The sequence below is a fragment of the Panthera tigris genome, chromosome F3, assembly GCF_018350195.1.
Source record: "Panthera tigris isolate Pti1 chromosome F3, P.tigris_Pti1_mat1.1, whole genome shotgun sequence".
In the NCBI taxonomy this organism is placed as follows: Eukaryota; Metazoa; Chordata; class Mammalia; order Carnivora; family Felidae; genus Panthera; species Panthera tigris.
The window spans coordinates 62,997,288-63,025,172 of record NC_056678.1 but is presented as its reverse complement, the minus strand read 5'-3'; the positions used below and the strand labels follow the sequence as shown (position 1 = coordinate 63,025,172).

General features: G+C 43.3%; 1 protein-coding gene across 1 annotated transcript; it reads right to left on the bottom strand.

Moving 5' to 3' along the window:
* Nucleotides 1-2,557: 2,557 nt before the first annotated feature.
* SH2D1B (SH2 domain containing 1B) lies at nucleotides 2,558-27,835 on the bottom strand. Its single transcript, XM_007093027.3, has 4 exons — nucleotides 27,554-27,835; nucleotides 9,774-9,837; nucleotides 6,929-7,094; nucleotides 2,558-5,149 (listed from the first exon to the last, which is right to left on the bottom strand). Exons 1-4 carry the CDS (start codon nucleotides 27,715-27,717, stop codon nucleotides 5,112-5,114), a joined length of 432 nt encoding a protein of 143 aa, XP_007093089.1. The 5' UTR covers nucleotides 27,718-27,835; the 3' UTR covers nucleotides 2,558-5,111.
* Nucleotides 27,836-27,885: the final 50 nt, after the last annotated feature.

Here is a 27,885-nt window from a genome sequence, read left to right as displayed (position 1 = left end):
AATATTTGTTTGGCATGATTCATAATCTTGAATACATGGGATGGGTCACGAGAATGAACTTCAAAATGACAAGGAAAAACAATTCTCAAACAAATGAAATATTCACAGAATGTTCACCACGGAAGCATCAGAAATCAAGTCAAACCGTGTTATTGAACTCTTAATGCTTTACAGTTTGGAATTGACACAAAAATAAAAGCTAAAATATATGTGTAAAAACAATAACAAACTACTAAATTGTCCTTGGATTGAAGAGGACATTTTGATAGAAATTAAAACTACTTTGACCTACACAGCAATAAATACTATTCATGTTAAAATTTGTGGGATACTTCTAAAATAGTACCATGAGCTAAAATAATGACCTTATATGTATTTATTACAAAATGTGGAAATAAGCCAGCCTACACACACACACATACACATAATCAATGGCCAGACTGGGGCATCTGGGTGGTTATGTCAGTTGGTTAAGCATCTGACATCAGCTCAGGTTATGATCTCATGGTTCCTGAGTTTGAGCCCCACATTGGGCTCTGGGCTGACAGCTTGGAGCCCAAGCCTACTTCAGATTCTCTCTCTCCTTCTGTCCCTCCCCAGCTTGGACTCAGCACAGTCAATGCGAAGATCCACGAGAGGAGTCTCCATCTCAGAAAACAGTGAGATCATGACCTGAGCCAAAATCAAGAGTTGGACGCTTACCAACTGAGCCACCCAGGCGTCCCTTTAATGCAAAACTCTTAAATGAAGTATTCACTTACCAAGTTCAACAGTTTATTGAAAATAATACAGCATGGTCAAGGGAAGCAATGAAAGGATGGGATCATCTCAGCAATTTTATTACAATAATTTACCTCTCATGGAATGAAGATAAAAGGAATGTGACAATTTCGGTAGATGCAGAAATCACTTAACAGATCTCAAAACATTTCTGATGAAAACAGCAAACGTGTTGGCGAAATGGAGAAAGTTTCTAAACTTTCCATGCAGTGCTGGGACCCACACAAGAATGACCCCTTTTGTGATTACTGTTTAGTGAATACTCGAGATTTCAGCACGGAAACATAGAAAATAAGTAGATTCACAAGTGTGGAAACAGAACAGAGTGGTGTTATTTACAGCCGACAAAATCATTTACATAGAATTTACAATTTGATTTACAGTAGGATCAACGGGTAGACCAGTAGATCCCAACAAGAGAGTAAACATTTTTCCACTGCCATAGGCTACTAGAAATGTAATAAAATAAAAGACAGAATATGTAACAACTAAAAACAATTGGGAATTAATCTAACAGAATGTACAAGACTTCTCTAGTGAAAATTTGTGATTCCATTAAAGAACAAAAAAGACAGCGCACCTGGGTGGCTTGGTTAGTTAAATGTCCAACTTTTTTTTCTTTTTTTACCATTTTATTTATTTTTTAAATTTACATCCAAGTTAGCATATAGTGAAGTGTCCAACTCTTGATCTCAGCTCAGGTCATGATCCCAGGGTCATGAGCTCAAGCCCCACATTGGGCTCTGCGCTGGGCATGAAGCCTACTTAAATTAAAAAAAAAAAAAAAATGACCTGAGTAAATTGACATAGCATGTTTATGCATGGGACAGCATTACAAGAATGTCTGTTTTCCCTAATTACAAACTCTTTGCAAATTCACTCAAAATTCCATCAAGATGTTTTGAGCAATGTAACATATTTATCCTTAAATGTATATGGAGGAACCAAGGTCCACAGATAACTCAGTCGGTTTGAAAAATAAAAGGGTGCCTATCCTACCAGACAATAAGATTAGAACATTGGAACCATTGTGGATAAAGGAGGAACTGTAAATCAGAGGGGACATTAACTATTAAGTAGGTTGAAATGGGAAAACTACTCCAATCGATATGGAGAAATACAAAGTTGGAAATACCTCTTACCATGGACAGAGGTTCACCCTGGACTCATCCTTCATTTGAGAAATATTTATTGAACATCAACTATGTGTGAAGGACTTTTCTCGTTACTGGGAAAGTGTCAGTGAGGAGTACAAGAGACCTTGCCATCACTGAAACCTTACCTGCAGAGGGTAAAGGTATAAAAGCAAGTGAAAGAAAATGCAGGATAACTTTTTTTCATGATCTCGGAGTAAAGAGCTTATTACAGAAGAATCAAAAGGCACCTGATGGGTTTGACTGCATCATAATTAAACATGAGCATATCTTAGGATCATACAGTTCAGAGAAACTCTCTTACACTTCCATAAGGGGACTCGTTCAAGCTTGCTCCACAGACCGTTGTGCTGGAACCAACTTAGATGTCTATCTCTAGAGGAAAGGATAAGCTGGTGAGAGCACACTGCGGAATACCATGCACCATTTAAGGTGCTGAATTACACTCTGGGGCGCCCAGCTGGCTCAGTCGGTTGAATGTCGAACTCTTGATTTCAGCGCAGGTCATGATCTCTGGGTTCGTGAGTTCGAGCCCTGCATCAGGCTCCAAGCTGACAGTGTGGAGCCTGCTTGGGATTCTCTCTCTCCCTCTCACTCACAAGTGCCCCTCCCCTGCTCACATACACACACACACACACTCTCTCTCTCTCTCAAAATAAATAAACTTAAAAAAAAAAAAGAGACTGAATTACACTCAACAATATAGACTAGAACCAAACATGGTGTTCAGTGAGAAAGGTAATAACATAATTGGAACAATAGAATATTGTCTATGTAAATATAAAAGACCTGTATTCACAACCAATGCTGTACCTTCTACAAGGGTGCATACATATCAAAGGTATATATCAAATAGTATTGAGCAACTTCCCATGGGGAAGGGTGTGATCATTGGAATGCGAGGCAAAGAGGAGAGCAATGAAATAAAACAGAAGAAAGGTCTTACATGGATTAATGGTGATAATGAGTTAAGAATTAAGGGATGTGATTAACACCACTCTCCATATGGAAGTCCAAAAAAGAAAGAGAGGGAGAGAGATTCCCACTAAACTGTTAAGAGATGACCATAGGATCCAACAATCCTTGAACTGGAAGGTACCTTAGCATTCAGGCAGTCTAATTTCTTCTCGGGGCAGGACGCATCTCTCCCATATCCTTGGAAAATATCACCCTCCACTTAAACTACAACACAGGGCAGGCTCTTAGTGTAAGATTGTTCTAGTGGGTTCAGAGTTCTTTTTGCCATACGGCTAACACTGCCCTCCTATAGATAGCCAGCACTGGTGTGAGTTCTGCTGGTAGGCGTTGTATCCTCTGTCACAGAATGGCACCCCAAACACTTAATATACCTGCCATTGTTGTTTCTCAGGTCTTCCCCTCCCCCCCCCCACACTGCTTCCAGTCCCACCTACCAGGATCTTGCAACTGTCCTTCACGTGACCTGTTCAAGGTCTTCTAAAAAAATTTCAGCAAATTATAGCATGGCATCCACATCGGCTACTCAGTGTGGCTTGCTTGGTTGAGAAATGTGGTGAAATCCCATGGGGGACCAAGCATCATGTAAAGTGCTATGCACGGGTACTCAGAAAAAGGAAATCACTTCTACGAGAATTACGACTGCAAGGTCTTGAACTAACAGTCTTGTTCTACTAGGTTCGAAATGAATGAAGCCCAAACAAATCTCTGCTATCTGGAACGAGTGGCTACATTTTATATACTGACTTATTCAGTCATTTGTTCAAGAAATAAATATATTTTCATTGGCCCTGAATATGTTTTCTGTGCCAAAGATTGCTCGGGACTCTGGCAACTGACACATGCTTCTTTGGTTATAGAATCAAAGACTAGGGACTGAACCCCAAGAAGCAGGCTTGCTTCTGGTGCCCTCAGCTCTCTGAATATGGTGACTGCATTTCACTTCTTACCTACTTGGTAATAGCTCTGAATTTCTATGAGCCAGAAACTCAGAATGGCTTACACTTTAGGACTCCAACCACAATGTTTGTTCATGTCATCCGGAAATCTCGAGCTCCTCTCTTGAATAACTTTGAAAGATAAGACCAGTAGGGTAAAATGAATCACTATGGCTTGAAGATAGGTAAGAGGATGGGCATAGAATTGGCACATTCCACACTAATCAGGTCTTAGTTAGAATGTCGAACCAGCAGAAAAATTCAAAGGACTTAGAACCAATTCAACAAACCCTTCAGGAATGTGCTTCCGGTCAGAAAGTTCTGTGAACAGGCACGGCTCTACACAGCACACATTTCCACGCTGGGGAATAGGAGGGAGACCCAAGCGTGCTTTGGGGGGCACTTAGAATCCAGCGGGAACAGGAACCACACGTAGGAGGGTACCTTCAAAATCCCCACACCTATCAGTGTGGTACACAGCTACATCCATGCTGCTGAAGTGGTTCGTGCATTAGTGAAATTGGGCAAAACTAGGGAGATAATGCATCCATGGATATGTTTGGCAGGAATATCAAGATTAGTAAGAAAGAGGAGAGCTAGAATGAAGGGGGAGAAGGGTGTGGGAGGGGCCAGGGCCCCCATCATGACCAAGCCCAGGACAGGCAGGCGCAGAGACCATGTTGGCTGTTTGGGAGGATGGAGACCCATGCCAATTCCACGTACATCTCCATCACCCCAGGACTCCTCAACTCCACCAGATACAGCTGGGCTCAGCACAGGGGCAGGGGCAGTGTTTGTTTTACAGATGAAGAAATGGAGAGCCAGACTGGGGAAGAGGTTTATCCGAAGTCACGTAGCCACAGGGCTGGAACTCAGGCTCCTAGCTCACGGCCAAGTGTGTTCTCTTCTGTATGAAGCTGTGCTTCCGATTGCCTGGTCTAAAGGAGGGTGTCACCCATGATGTAGTGGTATCTTTGATAAGTCAGGGAGAATAGGTTCAGGCTGTCCTATTCCAAGAAAGAAGAGTGCTCAGGGGGAAAGGGGTTTCAAAGCTGCTCGTGGTGGATGCATGGGAGGTGGGGACATGGGGAGCGAGTTCTCTGAGGCTGGTGGACAGAACATCTTCAGTCGCCCAGTCCAGGAGAGTCTGAATAGCTCACTTACAGCTCAGCATTCCAGGTCCACATCTGCAGGAGAAGCAGGGTCACCGGTGAGAGCTGACACCTGACGTCTTCTCGAATTGCTTTGTTCAGTCTCCTTGTCTTCAAGGCAAGACCTCCACATATTCACTGTTACTGTTCTCTGGGGAAAGAAACAGAAGACCAGCCATGAGGATCAGTGCCCAGGAGTCTCGCTGACCGACCTCACTCCAGGGAAAGAAGACCTCTCTCCAGGCACAGGACGACCTCGGTTGCTGCATCACAGTGGCATCTTCAAGGGCTCGGGTACCCCAGGGAGCTCTCCTGACAAAATGGGGGGGGGGGTCTCTTTACAAGGTTAGGCATCGGAGATTCCCATCCCAGATGCCTCCACCCCCTGGCAGAAAACCTGTGATTCCCTGAGACTGAGAGCGTCTGAAGCTTATTCTAAGGAGGCCAAGGGAATGGAGGAAGGCAACGAGCTGGGGAGAGGCTTGTCTCCCCTTTGGGGAAAGCTGAAGACTCCGGGGGGTCACCCACCAGGACTAATCAAGCATGGGCAGCTGGGGAGGTGAGACTCCCGCCCAGTTCTTAGGAAAGATCTTCAAAGGACACTCCTCTTGCATTTGTGATTCTTCTATCATTGCTGGACAGATACTACCACCACCCCAACCACCCTCGGCACACGTATATTCCTGGGTTTCTACCTCTGCCACCCCCCACTTTGTGCTTTTTTTCTATAATTTTTGGTAGAACATGGCCACGGGACCACACCCGTAGCCGAACCTATATAGGAAGTGACTTTGTGTGTGCAGGGGGCAGGGGGCAGGGGGCAGAGACACAGTGGCGGAGGAGGGGTTTTTGTTTTCATTCTTTTATTACTTTCTTAAAGTTCATTCACTTATTTGGGGGGGCGGGGGTAGACGGACAGAGAGAAGAGGGAGACAGAGAATCCCAAGCGGGTTCCGTGCCATCAGTGCATAGCCAGACGTGGGGTTCGATTCCATGACCATGAGATCATGACCAGAGCTGAAACCAAGAGTCAGACGCTTAAGGGACTGAGCCACCCAGGTGCCTCCGGGGGGGGGTTATTTTAATCATTAAAAACCCGTACTTTGGGACGACTGGGTGGCTCAGTCGGTGAAGCGTCCGACTCTTGATTTTGGCTGAGGTCATGATCTCACGGTTCGTGGGTTCGAGCCCCACTCTCCCTCTCCCTCTGCCTCTCCCCTGCTTGCACTGTCTCTCTCTCAAAATAAATAAACTTTATTAAAATAAAATAAAAAGCCACGCTTAGTTTTGTTGGGGGGGGGGGGTTGGTGAGAAGCTTGCCCTGGCACTCCGGAGGGTGATTTTGCTGTGGACAGAGTGGAATGTGGGGTGATTTCAGGTTCCCTGGAGCTCCCTAGCTGGCCTGGAACTTTCCTACCAACACCCCCAACCTGGCCACTCATAGCTGAAATCCCTCTGCTTGGGAACGTAGCCACACACGCCACCATGAGAAAACGGGGGTGAGCCGAAAATGTCTCAGGGGGTCTGAGCTAAATTCCAGCCACATTGTACCTGACAAGAGAGATTATTTTCTGAGAGCAGGTTCAAGGTGGGGGTAAGAGAGTAGTTGCGGCTGTTCATGGTAACAATTGGAGAGGCCTCAGCGTGGATTCTCGGCACTTAGATTTACTGACCATCCCTCATGTTCCGCCATGTTTCCATTCCTTTAGGGATGTATCTGAAATCACTCATCCCCTAGCACTTATCGAGCAGAATGTGACAGTATGAGCCTTGGAGAGGGCCTCGGAGCGATTGTCTCATCTGAAGATTTTGCCTGCTTGTCCGTCCCTTCCCCGAACGGTGGTTCGCACAAGGTCATGGGGCAGAGTCGGCCAGTGGAAGAAACGGGACTATAAGGTTCCTTCTGGACCCCCCTGTTAAGGGTTTTTACCGTAAATACTATCCAACTTTATCTGTGACCGTCTCCATCTCGGGAGGGAGCTGGTTTTCTTTATTGGCCGTACAAGGTGGACCACCAGCCCTTGATTTGGTTTCTCAAATGCGGAGATCAATTCCTTGAGGTCTGGAAAGATCTTCTTGGGAGCGCCTTCCACGGTCTGCCCAGAGACAAGAAGGAGATGGCTCGTCACCTTCAACTGTGAGTGAAATGTGATACTTCTCAAAGATGTGGTTTTCAGGGCTACCTCTGAGCTGGCAAACTGAAAATGAGTGGCTGGCAGTTCAAGCTTCAGAGCTCACCCCGATGGGGGCCCCCCAGGGGGACTCAGCGGGTTAAGCGCCTGACTCTTGATTTGGGCTCAGGTCATGATCTCACGGTTTGTGAGTTCGAGCCCTGAAACGGGCTCCACACCTGCTTGGGACTCTCTCTCTCCCTGTGTTTGCCCCTCCCCCGTGCATTCTCTCTCTCTCTCTCTCTCTCTCTCTCTCTCAATAAATTTAAAAACATTAAAAAAGAAGAAGAAGAAGAAAAGAAAAAAGAGCTCACAGCAATGGAAATACACAGAAACCTTTGTTTTTAAGACCGGCCTCTGACTTGAGCTACTGTGAGTAAAGAGAATAATGACTGAGGCGTCCCGCCTCGGTCTGCAGTGAGCCTCAACCTCGGCAAGTTGTCTGGGGTACCACACAGGGTACCCCTCTGGGAGCCGATGTCAGACACGGTGCCTTGTGTGTGTTTTCTCCTTTTTTTTTAATTTAAATTTAATTTTAATTTTTTTTCTTTTCTTTTTTTTTTTTTTAATTTTTTTTAACGTTTTATTTATTTTTGAGACAGAGAGAGACAGAGCATGAATGGGGGAGGGTCAGAGAGAGAGGGAGACACAGAATCTGAAACAGGCTCCAGGCTCTGAGCAGTCAGCACAGAGCCCGATGCGGGGCTTGAACTGACGGACCGCTAGATCATGACCTGAGCCGAAGTCGGATGCTTAACCGACTGAGCCACCCAGGCGCCCCGATTTTAATTTTTTTTTAATTTAAATCCAAGTTGGTTAACATATAGCATAATAATGATTTCAGGAATAGAACTTAGTGATTCCTCACTTACTTAGAACACCCAGTGCTCATCCCAACAAGGGCCGGCCCATGTAACCCGTCCCCCCACCCAACGCCCCTCCGGCAACCCTCGGTTTGTTCTCTGTATTTAGGAGTCTCTTATGGTTTGTCTCCCTCTCTGTTTTTATCTTATTTGTCCTTCCCTCGTCCTATGTTCATGGTTTTCTTGATGATCACTGTGGTTCTCAGATGGCTCCATGTCAGACTGCAGATGGGTGTGGTGACCAGAAGTTTCTCTGACGTGTGGTGTGGTTAACCTTCATCAGAGATTCTGGCAGACTTTGCAGCAGACTGCAGGGAAGTTCCATATAAGGCCGTCACTTCAACCCAAGCCCCCATCCACTCACTACAGGCCCCTGAGAGTTTTGCTACCCCTCAGTGAGATGCCTCCTGGATCTGAGTTATAACTGATTTCCATGCCTCTCTGCTTTGCCCAGACAAGAGATAAAATATGGTATTAAGGAATTATCACAATCTCCCAAAGCATGGACAACAAAGAAAAAAAGTTTTAATGTAAGTTGCTTTTTAGAACACATTTTATTTTGAAATAATCTCAGACTTGAAGAAAAGTTGCAAAACTCTTTTTAAAATCTGTATGTATACATCCTTCACTTACCCCTCAAAGGTTAACGTTTTATTGTGTATATTTGCTTTTCATTTTCTCTTTCTAAATGTGTATAGATATATGTGCATATATAGCGATACATATATATATTTTTTTAATTTTGAGATTGAGTGCAAACGCGATAGCTCTTTAACCCTAAATGCTTCAATATTTCCAAAAAAAGCAAGGACGTTACATATCCACACTACAATGATTAAAATGAGGAAATTAATCTTGATGTAGTACTATTGACTAATATACAGACCTTATTCAAATTTTGTCAATTGCCTTAATAACGTCCTTTGTAGGGAAATGAAAAATTATATGTATACACACACATCACACACACACCATGCATCATTCACACAGACACACACACACACACACACACACACACACATATGGATATGGCTATATATGTGTGTGTGATATGTGTGTGTGCTTGAGGATCATTGCGTGTTCTAATTTCTTTTAGATATGCACAACGAACATTAACATATTGAAGATTCTGAGATATTTTGCAGTAAAAAGATCTGCCTAATCTTGTCTGCAAGTGTTTCAAAAAGATTATTTCAGGATTCGCTGTTAGTGAAGATTCAGTTAAATTTATTATACTCTACTTCCTAAGCCAGAGAAATCATTTAAAAAAAAAAAGTTTTTTTTCTGCGTAGTGCTCAGTAAACCAGAAAAATTAAAGAAACCCCCAAGACTGCTAGTCCACTGATGCTCCCCTTATATTTTCCTACAACCATGGAGGTCACATGGCTTCCTATACATTCAGACCTCTCCCCACCTTCCCATTCCATCCCGCCCTGGTCATTGCGTCGTCTTCTAATTGGACAGCGGTCCCGTATGGAGTCCAGGCTGGTGCATTTGACCCTGGGGGATCCAGGGTCATGCATACCTCTACGGGTCTGAATAACAGCCTTGATTATTCAAAAATTCTCCCTATTTCCCTCAGAGAAAGACAGGGTTAACTATTGATTTGACTCAAACTCTGCATGTTGCTTCCCTTTTTAAAATGCCTCTACGTGGCCACATCTCAGGTTCAAGAGATGATCTCAGATTCTTCTCCCCACCTTTTGTTGCTGCTTTTACAGCAGTCCCGGTACGTTCTTACCTGTATGTTGTAAAACCCATGTCTCTCTTTGAAGATTCGGTATGTGTAGACGAAATTTTTAAACCTGTGGGAAGATAACTGTGTGAATCATTATATTCTTTTTTTTTTCTAAGTTAATTTATTTATTTTGAGAGAGAGAGGGAGGGAGAGAGTATGGGAGGGGCAGAGAGAGAGAGGGAGAGAGAATCCCAAGCAGGTTCTGAATCATGGCCTGAGTGGAAATCAAGACTCAGACGTTCAACCGACTGAGCCACCAGGCACCCCAACATAAGGTTCTCATAGGCAAATCCGGGTAGCATATACCTCTCTATTATGCGTGCAGTGCCTTTGGTGTTCTTGAGTCCTAAAAAGAAACTGATCATTTTCAGGCATTCTCATCTGTGGGAATTTGAAAGAGACAAAGGTTTGGAAATGGGGACCCTAATTCTGCTGGTGGACGTCAGGGCTTGTGGCCAAGAGGGTAAGGAGAGGGAATCTTCTATTTCCATGGTCTTGGTACTTCTCTCTAGTTTTTTTCACTTAGCTCTAAGTTGATGCAACATACAAAATGCCATTGAGCCGTTCCTGTACTGTTTGCCAAACGATGTGTCATTGACCTCGACAGAGATAGTTAGTGTTAATTAAAACAGAACGTTGAGAGTTCTGTCCAGGGAGGTGACATGCTGTGCTTTTGTTCTTCATTGGGACTGGTGCCACTGGCTAAGTAATCTAACCGGAATCTACACAACAGACCCAATCTAACAATTTCCAAAGCAAGATATAGCATACAAACATTACCGTATTTCTACAACTCCAAGATGCCATTGATGTGAAGTGTCAAATTAACAATAGCTTTCCAGGAGAAAAATGCATACGTTAAATGTTTCTACCAACCATTCAACATGTTCTGATCCCACACAAACATTAAAATGTAAAAAAAAAAAAAAAAAAAAAAAAAAGGGATGCCTGGGTGGCTCAGTTGGCTGAGTGTCTGACTTCAGCTCAGGTCGTGATCTCAGGGTTCATGAGTTCGAGCCCCAAATCTGGCGCACTAATGACAGCACAGAGCCCACTTTGGATCCTCTGTCCCCCCCACCCTCTCTCTGACCCTCCCCTGCTCATGCTCCCCCTCTCTCAAAAATGAATAAACAGAGTGTTGTATGGAAACCAATTTGACAATAAATTATATATTAAAAAATGAACAAATATTTGTTTAAAAAGTAAAGAGGGAGCGAGAGATTAAAGGCATTGACATGAGGTTCAAATTATCTGATGACTCTCCCACCACCACTTTGTACCTGTGCCAAAGAATCATTGGACTGAATTGAGAATTTAGAAAGCTACTTAGAGCGTTAACAGAAGCTTTCTACAGAAGACTTTATCACTGTTTGTCTGAAGGCTTTGGCAATTGACTTCAAATCCCAATCCTTTTTGTGGGGTTTCCTGAGGCCGGAATAAGCCAGTGGGTGTCCCCAAATCACATGGGAAGCAACACAACATTTCACATGAGTCCTTGTCCACATATGATAAGGTATCGCACATCTGGGTAGAGGTCTCAAATATTTCTTTTCACGGAGGTATCGTCCAAATTAGGATCCAAACGAGGTCCATACGTTGCATTTGGTTGACCACACAGTCCTTAGAGACCCGACTATCAAATGTTAAATTCTTAAATGACTTCATTTTTAATTACACTGTTGTATTATGAGCTAAGACAATCTCCACCAGAGGAATGTGAAAGAGTAAAGCAAATGGAGTTTCTACGTTAACTAGTCCGAAAGCCATAGACTTCAAGTTGTAAAGACAGACGTTGCTCAAATTTGATCTTTTTCTTTGCAAAGCACTTTAAAATTTTTTTTGATGTTTATTTATTTTGAGGAGAGAGAGACAGAGTGTGAGCAGGGGAAGGTCAGAGAGAGAGGGGGACACAGAATCTGAAACAGGCTCCAGGCCCTGAGCTGTCAGCACAGAGCTCGACGCAGGGCTCGAACTCACGAGCTGTGAGATCATGACTTGAGCCGAAGTCAGACACTTAACCAACTGAGTCACTCGGGCGCCCTTTGCAAAGCATTTTAAATGAAATAACGAGCCATGCTGCCACATTGCTTTGCAAAGAAATTGACTTTTGGAATTTGTGATACCTACCTGCATTGATTTTGGAATGTTTAGGGGAAAAAATTTGCTAAGAGATTACAGAGCATATACTTTATATGACTATAGGGTCTTTGGGTAAACGTAAAAACTTATTTTTTTAATACCCTCTGTTCTAATTATTATTTTTTTTAAATTTGTTATTTTTGAGAGAGAGAGAGAAAGCACGTGAGCGGAGAAGGGGCAGAGAGAGAGGTGGGGGGAGAGAAGATCCAAAGCGAGCTCTGTGCTGACAGCACAGGAACCATGAGATCATGACCTGGGCCAAAGCTGGACGCTTAACCAACTGAGCCACCCTGGTGCCCCTGTTATTTTATAAATGCCACTTAAAAACTTATAAAAGAAACATGGTTCTTCCAGCATACATTTATACTAAAGATACATAAAAAGACCGTGTTTATCCTAGGCCTTCGCCCCATCACCAATGGTGACGGGGGAGCCCCTTCTTCGGCTCCAAAGCTTACAGTCTTGCCTCTACTCTCTGCCTTCAGTCCCCTGGCCTAATCTCATCATGCCCTTTGTCCCTGCTGTCATCACTACAAGAACCCCAGTCTTGCTGGTCATTGACCTATTCTTTAATCATCCCCGTCCACCTTGCTCTAAAGGAAACCTTGCTTTGCCCCAGGACATGGCCCCCCCTCCTCGTCTACAAGGCTGCTTCTTTCTCCCAAAGCCCTCCCCCTGCAGGGCCTGAGGGGGACACCCGTGTCCCGGTTCTCAGCTGTTTCCCTCCTTCCTCCAAACCCTCAGCTTTGAGTTTCACATCATTAGATTATGTTGCCTACCTATTGCCCCTCCCTGCTGCGGCAAGTCGTGCCCCGGCTTACTGCCACTCGATTCTCCATGGCACAGCCTAGTTCTTAGCCCATCGTCACTGTCTTCAGTGCTATTCCTGCCTCAGCCTCCATGATTGTAGTCCACACGTACATTCCCCTGAGACATTCCAGTTTCTCACCTCCTTCAGCTCTTCTCCAGGGGCCTCACCCTCCACCTACATCAGCCACGCACTCCTATGTCCAACAACCAGGACTGGGGGGCCCAGGGCAACATCAAAATGCAAGGCCCCTTGTTAAAAAATGGTTAGGAATTTCAACATGGCGACAGCAGAGCATTAAACCAAGCGCAGGGCCCTGTGAACGGGGGGGCTTTGTGCAACTGTGTGGGTGGCAAGCCATGAAGCCAGCCCTGCTTTCAACTTTGAGCTTGTGATTGCCACTAACCGTAACCCTTTGTAATGTGACCTTCACACATCCCACTCTCTTGCTCTCGCTTCTAGACACTTTCCTCCATTCACTGACCCCATCAACCCCTTGACCATAGAGCCTCCAATCTATTGGCCCTACCACTTTTCACTGCTGTCACCCTTGGCATGCTGACTGGTCTCACTTTGAATTAATGACCACGGACCTCCAGTGGGCTCTTAGTGCCCCCACCCCAAGCAAGCATTTCCTTCCCTATTCCCTCCATAGTGATTCTACGTTGTCTCCTTTCTTCTTAAACCCTGAACACTTCACGCTTAACTGATGACTTCACAGAGATTCAAGCAATCAGAAGGAAACCGCCAGTCTCTGAATTGCCACAGCTATTAGCCTGTGTGGTTACCTACTCTGCCTTAATTACCATGTCTGAACCTTGCATGTTACTCTGGAACTAATCCCTCTTACTTCCACTGGATGCCATCCATTTTCATCTATTCAAGGACATAGTTCTAGAAATTTCTTCCTCCCTCTCCCTGATGTCATTAATTATTATTCTTTCCACAGCTAGGGTGGCCCTTTTAAAAACTGTGAGTCAGATGTGTTGTTTTAATTATAGAGATTTATTAACTTTTTCCACTTGTTCAAAAGATTTTCCTATACAGATAAATAGCAAAAATATTTGTCATCTGTTTGCACCAAGATGATTTTGATTTCAATCGTCAAGTAGCAATTGTCATTGACTCTTATATCTTCTAATATTTAACAAATGCCTTGAATTTTTGTGCAAAAAAAAAAATGTGAGTCAGGCTATGTCCCTCCTCTGCACAAAAATATGGTCAATTTATTTTAAAATTTTTTTACTTTTAAGTAATCTCTATACCCAACATGGGGCTCAAACTCACAACCCCGAGATCAAGAGTCTCATGCTCTTCCAACCAAGCCAGCCAGGTGCCCCAAATCTGGTCAATGTTGAATAAGAAAAATAAGATTGCTGCGTGTGAAGGGACGGCAGGGCGTGTTTCTGTCTCAACACATCTTCTGTCTTCTTATAGAGCTATAATTAAGACAGCGAGGAACTGATTCGAGGGTAGAAAAGATATTAATGGAATAAAATAGAGAGCCCAGAAACAGATCCACATATGTCTGAAAACTTGGTGTATGATAGGGTTGGCACAACAGAGCAGTGAGGAGGGGACAGGCTAGTTGTTAAATGGTGACGGTGATGTTCTCACGTGTAAACAAGTAAAAGTAAACCCTACTTCACACTCTTTTTTTTTTAATGTTTATTTATTTTGGGGAAAGAGAGAGTCACAGAGCACTAGTCGGGGAGGGGCAGAGAGAGAGGGAGACACAGAATCCGAAGCAGGCTCCAGGCTCCGAGCTGTCAGCACAGAGCCCGACGTGGGGCTTGAACCCACGAACCGTCAGATCATGACCTGAGCTGAGGTTGGGAGCTTGACCTACTAAGCCACCCAGGTACCCCACCTACTTCACATTCTACTTGAAGACCTAACTGTGAAAAAACAAAACAGTGAGCTTAGGAGAAATAAATATGAAGGAACAACTTAGTGACTTGTGAAGGAAGGAGTTTCTTTCCATCACAAAAAGTATAAGCCTTAAGAAAGATTAATGAACTCACTATATTCAAATTAAAATTTCTTGGGGTCCCTGGGTGGTTCAGTTTGTTAAGTGTCCAACTCTTGATTTTAGCTCCGGTCATAATCTCACAATTCATGGGATCGAGCCCCACCTTGGGCTCTGCGCTGACAGCATGGAGCCTGCTTGGGTCTCTCTCTCTCTCTCTGTCTCTCTCTCTCTCTCTCTCTCTCTCCCTCTGCCCCTCCCCCACTCACACACGGTCACATGCAAGCACACGCTTTCCCTCAAAAAATTTAATTACTTAAATCAAAATTCCTAATTATCAAAATATATTAGCAAAGCGAAAAAGTCTGCAAACTGGGAAAAGATATTGCAGCACTAGTATGTAATAAGAACACTGATTTACTGTAAGAAAAAGGCAAACAAAATGGCCAATAAACATAGGAAAAGATGCTTCACTTCACTCTCAATCAGGGAAATACAAATATGAACCACAATTAGGTATCATTTCACACCAAACTGGTAAAGACATATGAGTTTACTAATGGAAAATATTGGCTGTGATGTGAAGCTATAGAAAGTTTTACATACAACCAATGGGATGTAATTAGATACTAATGTCTTGGAGAACAATTTGGCAAAATCTAGTAAAGCTGAAATGCATACACTCTATAAGCCCCAATGTGTACCTTTCGAGATTGGTAATATTGACACAAAACTGACAATGCCAGTATCTTATTATTTGCTAAAAAGCAAAGATCATAGAAACTAAATATGTAATACATTTAAACGCATTTACAATCAAAGAAAATCATAAATATATGATAAAATATTAGGTCAAAGTGTAAAACTAATGACAAGACATAAAATAAATACCAATTTTCTAATGCAAACCATCATTAGATGAAATTAATTAGCATATAGTGTTCCAAAAATAACAAATCAAACACTCCGTAAACCTCATTAAATTTAAATTAATGATGAAAAATGTAAAGGAAAATAGCTATTTTTAGCGTAATTTTGAGGCGCAAATGGGGAAGGGAGAGGTGAGGATGAAGGGAGGGGGAGGGAAGAAGACAGGGAGGGGGGTGAATCACTGGGGTCATCACTGGCTTCTGAGGATTTTTTTATGCAAACACTTCCATCTGTCGGAAGAGCCTTACCTGTTGACACTAGTTGGGGTAAGTTTACGCTCACTCTGACCACTTTCCTTTGAGTTTTTTCACCTTCAAACAATCTCCTCTCTTGCTCTGCAACTTTAAACAAATCTGTTTTGGACATTTTGGATCCTCGTAGGAGCTGACACCTTTTTCCTGAAAGCAGAGTTTGTTCTTCAAGCCCTTCCAAATGTCAGGGGTTAGCTCTCTAAGATTCCGCACGCTTACTGACTACTCTGAAACAGACTTTATCCCAACACAAAAACAAACCAACAGTCAAAAAGGGGCTCAATTTTCCTTCCAGGGTAGTGGACGCACAGGGTTGTGTTTGTTTCAGGTGTGCAATATGGTGATTCAACACTTCGATCCGTTACTCAGTGCTCGTCACGACCAACCGTGTCCTCTGCATCCCTTTCACCTCTCTGCCCCATCCGCTCCCCCATCTCCCCTCCGGTAACCATGTTTCTTCTCTATAGTTAAGAGTCTGTTTTTTGATTTGGGTTTTTTTTTTTTTTTCCTTTGTTGGTTTGTTTCCTAAATTCCACATATGAGTGAAGTCATAGGATATTTGTCTTTCTCTGGCTGACTTATCTCACCTGGCATTATACACTCTACCTCCATCCGTGTTGTGGCAAGATTTCATTCTTTTCTTTTGGCTGAATAAAGTCCCACTGTGTGTGTGTGTGTGTGTGTGTGTGTGTATGTATATACACAGTATTTTCATATTTTTGGGGGGTAAATACCCAATAATGAAATTATTGGATCACAGAATGGTTCTATTTTACATTTTTTGAGGAACGTCCAGACTGTCTTCCACAGTGGCCGCACCAGTTCACATGCTCACCAATGGTGCACAAGAGTTCCTTTTTCTCCACATCCTCCCCAACCCTTGTTATCTGTGTTTTTGATTTTAGCCATTCTGGCAGGCATGACATCCTCGGCCCTTTTGAAGTACACTATTTTGCAGTAAAGGCTATGTTTTCATTCTCTAGTGATTCTCTTTCAGGAAGGATTTACTTTTTTCAGTCATCAGAAAAAAGTTGTGCTTCGAAGAAACGGACCCAGGGGCGCCTGGGTGGCTCGGTCGGACTTTGATCTCAGCTCAGGTCACGATCTCATGGCTGGTGAGATCTAGCGCCGAGTCGAGCTCTGCGCCGACAGCGTGGAGACTGCTTGGGATTCTCTCTCCCCCACCTCTCTCTGCCCCTCCCCTGCTCACACATGCACGCTCTCTCTCTGTCTCAAAATGAATAAATAAACTTAAAAAAAAAAAAGACCTAAAATGAATATAGTATAAAAATTGCTCTCCCAATTTCTCCCCCCATGCCTTGAGGATGGGAAAGGGGTAGAGGTGCCTACCTGCTGATGTCCACGGGGACCAAAGAGGGGCAATGGCTGTTGGGGTGCACTTGGCGGATTCCTGTCTTACCCCTTCTCAAGTCTCTTAAAGCTACAGTAACTGATAGCATAATATCCTCACTAAGCTCATAGCAGCCAAGCAGCCACATGTCATCTTTGCCATCCAAAGCTTTGCTCAAAGACCTGGTGGTGCAAGGCAGCTGAGTTGATGATTCAGGGCACCGAGTGCTTTAGGTGGAGCGCCTTGGGTGGGGTGCTCCATCAGGGGGAAAGGAGGGGAAACTTTGAGAAAAGTTGTCCATTACTGGTCAAATATACCTCTGATCATACTGAATTTCAATTACTCATTTCCTCCCCTGCACCTCACACTTGGCTGTGAGCTCCGAAAGGCCAGACTCATGTCTGCTTTGTTCACTCCTGCACTTTGCCTGCCCCATAGTTACGCTCAGTGAATATTTGTTGAGTTGCATTGAATTATATTTTTTTTAATTTTTATGTTTATTTTTGAGAGAGAGAGAGAGAGAGAGAAAGCGTGAGCGGGGCAGGGGCAGAGAGAGAGGGAGACACAGTATCCGAAGCAGGCTCCAGGCTCTGAGCCGTCAGCATAGAGCTGAACGCGGGGGTTGAACCGTAAGATCGTGACCTCAGCTGAAGTCAGATGCTTAACCAACTGAGACACCCAGGCGCCCCTCAAATTATATTTTAATTGGCACCCCTAGCTCCAACCTGCCCTGAACTCCACTCACTTATCCAACTACTTAACATCTCCTAAATGTCCACTAGGTGTTTCAAATCCAGTATGCTCAAAACCAGTTTTATACCTGTGCGATTCTGTCCCACTACCGAGTCGATATCCTAACCGATGTCCATGAACTATGAGAGTTTCTACTCTGTCTGGTGAGAGCACACGCATTTGCAGACTAATGAGAGTCCCATTTCTATTGGCTTCTTTTGAGTGATTTTTTTTTAACCTGGCTGTGGGTACCTTCCTCATGTGGATGAGCTATTCACCACTAAGCTGAAGATTTGAGATTTCTGCAGATCTCTGGATGATCGGCAGATCTGCAGATCTTCCTCCATGTGTCTCTCTCCTCTTCTGCATCCTCCCCCATGAGTTCTAGGCACAACAGGCTTCCTGGACTCTACCTCTAGCTCATCAGTTGAGGGAGACCATAAGGCCCTACCTGGGTAGACAAGGACATTAATATAGTGATTGAGATTATCTCAGATGCTCAGGAATCTAGAAGAAAGATAGAGCTTGTTATGCAGAAACACGGAACATAGAGACACCCAAATTAAAATACTAGAGGTAAAAACTGCATTGCCTAAGATGTAGAATATGCTGAATGGGATTAGCAGCAAATTTCACGTTGCAGAAAAAATTAATTCGTGAACTTGGAGGTAAAGTGACATGACAGAAACTACCAAAAGTGAAATGACGAAACCATTGAAATACAAATGGGGAAAAAAAACAGTACAGAAAATAAACAACAGAGAAAGTTATTCTCTCAAAGGGTAAATAATATTAATGAAGTTTCACGGGCAGCTGGGTGGTTCAGTCGGTTAAGCGTCCGACTCTTGATTTCGGCTCAGGTCATGACCTCGGGGTCATGTGATTGAGCCCCACATCGGGCTCCATGCTGAGTGTGGAGCCTGCTTGGGATTATCTCTCTCTCTCTCCCTCTCTCTCTGCCTCTTCCCCCTTACCCCCCCCAAAATAAATAAACATTCAAAAAATATATTAAAGTTTCATTTGACATCAGTGAAATGCACAACTTACTTGGTAACACAAAGTAACAGACCTCACTAAAAAAAATAGACTGAATAACCCTGTACCTATTAAAGAATTTGAATTGGTACTTAAAAACTTTCCCACAAAGAAAATTCTAGGCCCAGATGACTTTAGTGATACATTCTACTGAACATTTAAGAAAGGAATAATACCAATTGTAAATAAACTCTTCAGAAAATTAAAGAGACTACTCCTAATTTATATTGTGAGGTTAGCATTTCTCTGATATGAAAACCATTTATAGACATGTTTTTAAAGTTAAGGTACAGATTATATTCCCCATGACATAGATTCAGTAATTCTTACCAAAATGTTGGCATATCAAATTAACCAATGTATACAAAAGACTCCACATAGTAATCAAATGGGATTTATGTCAGGATTAATTTCAAGGTTGTTTTAATATTTGAGAATTAATGAATATTGGTTGATTAGCTCCCGGAAGAAACCAAAGGGGATACACTCCTTGGCATCGGTATTGGCAATGATTTTTGTGACACTGAACGCAAAGACAACAAAAGTAAAATAAACAAGTGGGACTGCTTTGAACTACAAAGCTCGGCACAGCAAAGGAAACCAACAACAAAGTGAAAAGGCAAACTACTGAATAGGAGAAAATATTTGCAAATTATATGTATGCTAAGGGGCTAATATCCAAAATATATAAAGAACTCATACAATAGCAACAAACAAATAATCTGATTTTAGAAATGGGGAGAACTGCATAGGCATTTTTCCAAAGAAGATATACAAATGGCCAACAGGTACGTGAAAAGTGCTCAACATCACTTATCATCAGGGAAATACAAATCAAAACCACGATGAGATACCATCTCACGCCTGTCAGATGGTTATCATCAAAAAGCCAAGAGATAATAAGTGTTGTCACGGATGTGGAGAAAAGGTAAGCTTTGTGTGTTGTTGGTGGAAATGTGAGCTGGTGCAGCTACTATTTAGGAAGCAGTAAGAAGATTCCATGAAAACGTAAAAATGAAACTACCATATGGTCTAGCAATCCCACTTCTGGGTATCCAAACTGAATGCAATCAGTATGTTGAAGAGATATCTGTACTTCCATTTTTAATGAAGCATTATTCACAGTACCAAGATATGGAAACAACCTAAGTGTCCATCAACAGATAAATGGGTAAAGATGTGGTGTATGTGTGTGTGTGTATATATATACACACACACATACAATGGAATATTTTCAACCATGAGAAGGAAGGAAATACTGCCATCTGAAACAACATGGATGGGCCTTAAGGGCATTATGCTAAGTGAAATAAGCCAGACAGAGAGAGACAAATATTGTACAGTATCACGTACTTGTAGAATCTTAAAGAAAAAAAAAAGAGAGAAATTAACAGACTAAATATGACTCTCAATCAATGCAGAAAAAGCATTTGACAAACTTTGATATACATTTCTAATAAAAACTCTCAACCTTACTAGGAAGAGAAGGACTAAAATCACACTGAATGGTAAAAGAATGAATACTTTTACCCGAAGATCAGGAGATGACAAGGATTTTGGCACTTGTCACTTCTACTCTGCATTGCTGTGGAAGTCCTAGCTAGTGCATAAGGCAGGGAAAGAAACGGAATGGAAAGATTGAAATGGAAGAAGTACACCCATCTTTAATTGCAGATGGCATAGGGAAAATCACATGAGTGCTACAAAGAAGCCACCAGGCTAGCGAGTGAGTTCGACAAGGCGGCAGGATACAAGATCAATATACAGAAGTCAACTATATTGACTTGTATTGAACAAGTGGAATGTGAAATTAAAGTAATATCATGTCAAACAACACAAAAAGATGAAATCTTAGGGATGAAATTGACAAGAGATATACAAGACCTGTTACAAAACATTTCTGAGAGAAATTTTAAAAAACTTAAATAAATGGAGATATTAAACTATGTTCATGGGTCAGAAGTATACATGTAAGTTTCCATGTCAGTTCTCCCTTAATTGATGTATAGGTTCATGCAATCTCAACCTAAATCCCATCAGGCTTTTTTTGGTGGTAGCTGAAAAGCTGGGTCTAAAATATGTACAGAGATGCAAGGAACCTAGGACAGCCAAAATAACCTTGAAAAAGTTGGGAACTTACACTACCTGATTTCAAAACTTATTATAAAAAGAAAGTCATCAACACAATATAGAATTTGCATAAAGATAGAAAAAAGATCAATAGATCAACAGATCCAAATTTACATGGTCAATAGATTTTTTTTTTTTTTAACAAAGACATCAAAGCAATTCATGAGAAGAAAAGATAATCTCTTCAACAAAGGATCTGGAACAGTGAAGTAGCCATACCTAATGAACTCCAACCCTAACCTTACCCCAGATACAAAAATTAAATCAGTATGGGCTGCAGTAAATGCAAAAGCTGACACTATTAAAACCTAGATGAAAACAAAGGAGAAAACCTTTGGGAAATTAGTTAGGCAAGGATTTATTACATACACACCAAAATCGTGATCCTCAAAAGAAAAAACTAATAAAATTTGGCCTCATTAAAATTAAGAATCTCTGTTCTTTGAAATACACTGGTTAAAGAGGATAAAAAGACAAGCCACAAAATGGGAGAAAATATTCACAAACCACCTGTCTCATAAAGAAGTTGCGCCAAAATAGGTAAAGAATTATCAAGACTAAGAAAATAAATAATAGGAAAATAAAAATTTCATGGGCAAAATATTTGAATGGATACGTCATCAAAAAGATATATGGATGGCAAAAAAGTGTATGGAAAAATACTCAGTATCGTTATTCATTAGCTACACGTACATTAAAACCACAACGAAATACCACCACACTTATTAATATGGCTTAAACTTAGAAAACAGACCAAGCAAAGTGTTTGCGAGAGTTACAATCGGAACTCACAGAATGCCCGTGGGAATGTAAAATAGTGCATTCACTTTGGAAGACAGTATGGTAGTCTCTTGGAGATATAAACGCACACTGAACATGTGACTCAGCAGTTATTTTCCTGGGACAAATGAAACCATATGTCCACAAGACTTGGTCGCAAATATTCATAGCAACTTCAGGTGTAATAGTTCCGAATGAGCTAAACCAATAGGGTAATGGAATACTACTCAGCAATGAAAAGAACGCACTTTGTAACTATACCGATGCATCTCAAAATAATTATTCTGGATGAAAGAAGTCAGACAAGGGGACGCCTGGATGGCTCAGTCCGTTAAGCATCTGACTCTTGATTTTGGCTCAGGTCGTGATCTCACAGCTCATGAGTTCGAGCCCCACGTCGGGCTCTGCGCTGTGTGAAGCTTTCTTGTGGTCCTCTCTCTCCCTCTCTCTCTCTCTGCTTCCCCCCTGCTTGTGCTCTCTCTCTCTCTCAAAATAAGTAAATAAACTTTAAAAAATATTTTTAAAAAAAGAAAAGTCAGACAAAAAGGGCTACTACTTTATGATTTGATTTCTATTAAATTCTGGAAAATGTTAATAGTCTCAAATTATATTGGGCCCGCCGGACCAAAATGGAAATAACCTAAATGTCTGATTATGTATAAATTATGATATATCCAATCAACAAAACAGCCAGCAATCACGAAAAGATGGTGTGTGTTGCCTTTCTTTGATGGGGAAAGATGCCAACGATGCACTGAAAAAAACCAGCGTGCAAACCCTCGTGTATGACGAACGATTTGTGTACATACACGTATTTCCTTATACACGCATATGCATAGAGAGCAGTCTGGAGACATGTGTACTGAAATATCAGAAATGGTAATTTCCATGTGGTGAAACTGAGAACATTTCTGCTTTCTTTTTTATACCTTTCTCCACATTTGGTTTTTCTAAAATAACCAAAAAAGTTTGAATTCTTTTTTTTCCTTTGTGAGCTCTAGAGTCTTTCCAAAGATCTCGGAACCTGGGAGCTAGAAATGACACCCTCTCTGCACCCCCCGCCTCCACCCGGGGCTCTTCCCCTCCTTTCTATTTCTGCTTTCTCCTCAGTGAGGACATGTGGTAAGTCAGGGCCCAGATTCTTCTCATCGGCAGCCGTCCCACGGCTACAGAAAGTCCCTCCTTTCCCCTCAGACCCACAGAGGAAGCCTCGGCTCTCCCCGTAGCCACTCCACTTTGACTCTACTGATTATAAAGGCAGACCCACGCCCAACTTCTCACACTCACAGGGTCACACTACAGAGGCAGTGTTTTTGCATGCTGGTGTTTCCTGAAAGCTCTATCAGGGTACACGATCAAGTAACATTTCCTGTCTAGAGTTACCACATCGCTTTCTGGTCAGTACTAGGTGCTGCTTGGCCACTCTTCGTGTGACTTCCTTTAGTTCGAAACTTTCCTAAGATATTTTTGTTTAGGTCTGTGAAAGCGTGGAAGGTGGCCTATTGCCATATTGCCATTCTAACAGCAAAGAAGGGGCAGCCTCAATGTTGGGAAGCAGAATGGCAAGACTCCACGTATCAGGGTCTGCTGGCAAGACCTCCGGTCCTCGGCTTGGGCACTTTATAGCACGATTCCAAGGCGAGTACCTCGAACAGATGTCAGGGGCACTGGGGACATGGGTAAGAAGGTACATACTGACGCGTTGGCAAGTTGGGCTTGGACAAGTTATCTAATAAGACACTCCAGTATCTGGGGCACCCGGCTGGCTCAGTAGGTGGAGCATGTGGCTCTTGGTCTCAGAGTCATGAGTTCGAGCCCCACCTTGTGGGTAGAGATTATATATTTAATAAACAAGTTGAAAAAGGAGAGAAGAAGGAAAAGGAGAGGAAGGGGAAGGGGAAAAAGAAGAAGCACTTCCAGTTTCCTCTCCCACAAATTAGGGGTAACGTCACCTACTAGAAATGGCTTTGCAAAGGGCAAGTGAGATAACGAATACAACATGCCTGTCACGATGTTTGGCTCCTAGAAACCACCTGCACGGTTACAGGCAAATAGGCTAATTCTTGAGACCATTTTGGCTTTGCTCACGTCGGGCAACCTAAAGTAGCCTCTCTATCCCTCACTGTACTATGACTCTGTTTTGTTTTCATCATTATTGTCTCCTCTCACCGGAATGTACTTTCACAAGGGCAGGACGGATGCCCGTATCATTCATCGCTATTTTCCCGATGCCTAGAACTGTGTCTGGAATACACATTGTAAGAGGCGCTCAGTATATGCTTGTTGAATGAATGCGTCAAGGTTCTATTCGTTCATCCTCCAAATACCTGCTCCACTAAAGCTCTCCACACCCTGATGAGTGAGTCGCTCTTTGCTCTCAGTCCCCACACACCCCAATGTGAGTCCAGTCATCGGCACACACTTTGAGTGTCCGTTTACTTCTTTATTTTCCCCACGAGGCTCTGAGCTGTGTTGAGGGCACCAATCTAGTGCCCAGCATAGCTCCTGGCATCTAAGAGACTCTCAACACCCGTTGGACAACTAGAATTGAACGGGCAGTGCTGACCTGCGTGGTGACAAAATTTCACAGGGATCATGATAAAGGCCATTGAGATGGGGGCCATTTGACCTGAGCCTTAAGCCTGATGCACCTGAGATAGGTCTGCCTTTCAGGGACATGGGCACGGGCAAAAATAAGTACTCTTCTCTCGTCATTTGATTTAGTGTTCTTTTTCCGTTTCTTAGCGACTTTCGCTTTAGATGAATATGCAGGCTAGCTGGATATTCCACAAAGTTGTCGAAAAGAAACGTCGACTTTTAAAGAGAATCCCAGGATAGACTACTTACCCTGAGGTCTGGGTCAGGGTCTTCCTGTCTCTATGACGTCCCTGGCACCTGCTTTTCCCATTCCTGCTGTTTGCCCTTCCACAGCTAGTTCCTCGCCATCTCCCATCCAGAGACACAACACCCTCAACCGCCATCACCTGTCGGCTTCGGAGCATCTTCCATATCACACTAGAGCTCCAAAAATTCTAGTTTGGGGGAGTTCGAGGAGTTCCAGTCTGGTCATTTCCCTGCATGGAAACCATCTGCGCTTCCCCATTACCTACACAGTCATTCGTTTCAGACCCCATGACATCATCCCAAACCTACTCTACCAAAAGCCGTTTCCAAGCTACTTTTCTCGAACCCTGTCAAACATCCTACCTCTAGGTATGCCTTCCATTCCGCTTCCCTGTAATCCAATCTTATCCACTCTTTCCAGTCCCAGCTCAAATGCCACCTCCTCTAAAAAGACCCTCTTGTTCATCTTTCCTGCCCTTAAATTTGCATAAAACTGCCTCTTCTTAAATTTATCCTTTGCCCTTTTATAATTTATTTACATGTTTTGGATCTCCTTGAAAAAAAATTGCAAATTCCCTGTTAGAATCTCCCTAGGCTCTAGTACCATGTTTGAATAGATAGTAGGGATTCACTACCTTTTTATACGTTTTCAAAACAAAAAAAAATGGGGGGTGGGGAGGGGCAGAGAGTGAGAGAATCGCAAACAAGTTCTGCATCGTCAGTGCCCAGCCCGACTTCGGCGGGGCTCAATCCCATGAACCGTGAGATCACGACTTGAGCCGAAATCAAGAGTCTGACGCTTAACCGACTGAGCCACCCAGGTGCTCCTACATTCGTGATTTTAGCTGCAATTTTCCTGTGCTTCACCTGGCCTTTGGTGAAGAAAGTACCTATTTGGCTTTGTATGGTTAGGAGTGTGTAAGTGCACACATGTGTGCGTGTGTGTGTATTTAGTTGAGGGATGGATACTGAATTTTACCTAATATTTTTAACCAAATCTGAATGAGTTATGCCGTTCGTAAACTTTGGCTAATTAATATTTCATTAAACTAATAATTTACCCGACCTGGAACCGTCCTTGACGTCTTGGAATGGACCAGACTTGAGCACCGTGTACTTTCTCCTCTAACGTGTTCCTGGCTTCTGTTTTGTTAGTAGTTTACTGAAAAGTGGCATTAATTAAAATTGAAATTGGTCTGTAGATTTCCTTTGTGCCTGTGTCCTTTTTGAAAAAAAAAAGTTTTGCCTTCATACATAGAAATCAGGAAAAAACAATGCAGAGAAACAACTCAAGCTAAAAATGGGTAAAGAATGTGATTGGTCAGGGCCCCCCGGGTGGCTCAGTCTTCTGAGCATCCGACTTCGGCTCAGGTCATGATCTCACTGTTCATGAGTTCAAGCCCCGCATAGGGCTTGCTGCTGTCAGGGCAGACCCCGGTTTGGATCCTCTGTCCCCCTCTCTCTCTTTGCCCCTCCCCCACTTGCACTCTCTCTCATAAATAAATAAACATTAAAAAGGAATGTGAGTAGGCAATTCTCAAAAGAAGAATTACCAATGGCTAAGAAATATATGAATACACTCTTGTCATCACTGATAATTTGAAAACTCAAACTGCTAACCCCTAAGGCTATCTTTCTTTTACCTACATCCCTGGCATCATATAAAAAAGGAAATCTATCTCTGCCAATTCTGTTAGTAATGACAGTCCCTTTTGTCTTCATTCTTTTTCTTTTTTACGATTTTCTTAACGTTTATTTATTTTTGAGAGACAGAGACAGAGCATGAGCAGGGGAGGGGCAGAGAGAGAGGGAGACACAGAATCCAAAGCAGGCTCCAGGCCCCGAGCTGTCAGCACAGAGCCCGACGCGGGGCTTGAACCCACGAACCGTGAGATCATGATCTGAGCCGAAGTCAGACGGTTCACCCAGGCGCCCCCCTGTTGTCCTCATTCTAAGAAGCACTGAAGCACATCCATAGAGACACTTGGGTTTTAATTCCTATAACAGGCAAAAGAAAAATTTCAGTGATCTCTCCAAACAGAACATTTGAAGATAGTTAGGTTCCCACCGATACCTGTTCAGGATTGCCTTCTAAACGGGACTGAACAAGCTTGTTTAGCGGGGGAGCTCTGATACTCTGGCCTGAACTCTTTGGAGATGCCAGATAAATTTCAACACAAGCAAGGCGTTTGAGAAATCCGGTCTCTGTTTCTTCGTCTAGAAGGTGGTGACTGTTTCTGCTGGCCTTGACTGACTCTAAGGATGAAGGGAAAGGATGCATGTGGAGGCCCTTTACCCATCTAACAAACTTTGAAATCGTATTTTAAGTATCACCAGTGGAGCCGGCAGAATATACGTGAAAACTTACGTCTCTCGGATTAAAGTTTCCTGAAGGGCATCTAGCCTTTTCCCAGCGCAAACAAACCGACCTCTACACTGAGCCCTCCTCTTTAGATATGCTGGCACTGATGAGAAAATCCTTTTTCTTTCTTCCTCTTTCTTCCTTTCTCACGTGCACCCCCTTGCGTCTGCAATGCCCCTTTGCCCCCCATACTTCCTGCAGCCCTTCTCTTTGCCCCCACCCCCTCCCCTGCTGCTGCTCAGGGGCCCCTGGGGTCGCGTACGCGCCGTGGACAGATGGATAGGACACACTCCTTGCGCCCTCTTCAAGCAGAGCCTAGCCTTTTCTCATTCTGCTCATCTGGGCTGCAAGGTCGGAGTGAAATACAATGTCTTTCCCACTGGGCTTCTACTACGCTTGGTGTGAGGTTCCAGATGTGTGTGTGTGTGTGTGTGCAAGATGAGACTACTCACGAGACACAGAGGCACAGCACTCCCGGCACAGACTCGCTGTCCCTTATCAGGAAGTTGCCATCCACCCCATCCTTGAGCAGCAAAGTCTCGCAGTCTTTCTTGGACAGAGGGCCGTGGTAACAAGGCAGATCCATGGGGAGCCCTTTGGTATCCCCGAAATCCATCCCCAAGTCCGGGGACGGCTCTGAGGAGGGAATTAGAGGAGTGGCCTTGAGGGGCCTTTGGAAGCACCTCTCCAGCTGGCTGGTGGCAGTGAGGTGACGCTGCCTTGCAGGACCCAGACTGTTTTGAAAGATTCAGGAAATGAAAGGGGTGGGGCTGATGAAGTGACC

What these genes read in the sequence shown, in the direction of transcription:
- SH2D1B (XM_007093027.3), bottom strand. Translation starts at nt 27,717, where the DNA reads ATGGATTTCGGGGATACCAAAGGGCTCCCCATGGATCTGCCTTGTTAC. An exon ending in ATGGGTTTTACAACATACAG is followed by an intron (nt 7,095 to 9,773) that starts GTAAGAACGTAC and finishes GTCTCTGGGCAG; the next exon opens with ACCGTGGAAGGCGCTCCCAA. An exon ending in AAAGTTGGATAGTATTTACG is followed by an intron (nt 5,150 to 6,928) that starts GTAAAAACCCTT and finishes TTCTTTCCCCAG; the next exon opens with AGAACAGTAACAGTGAATAT.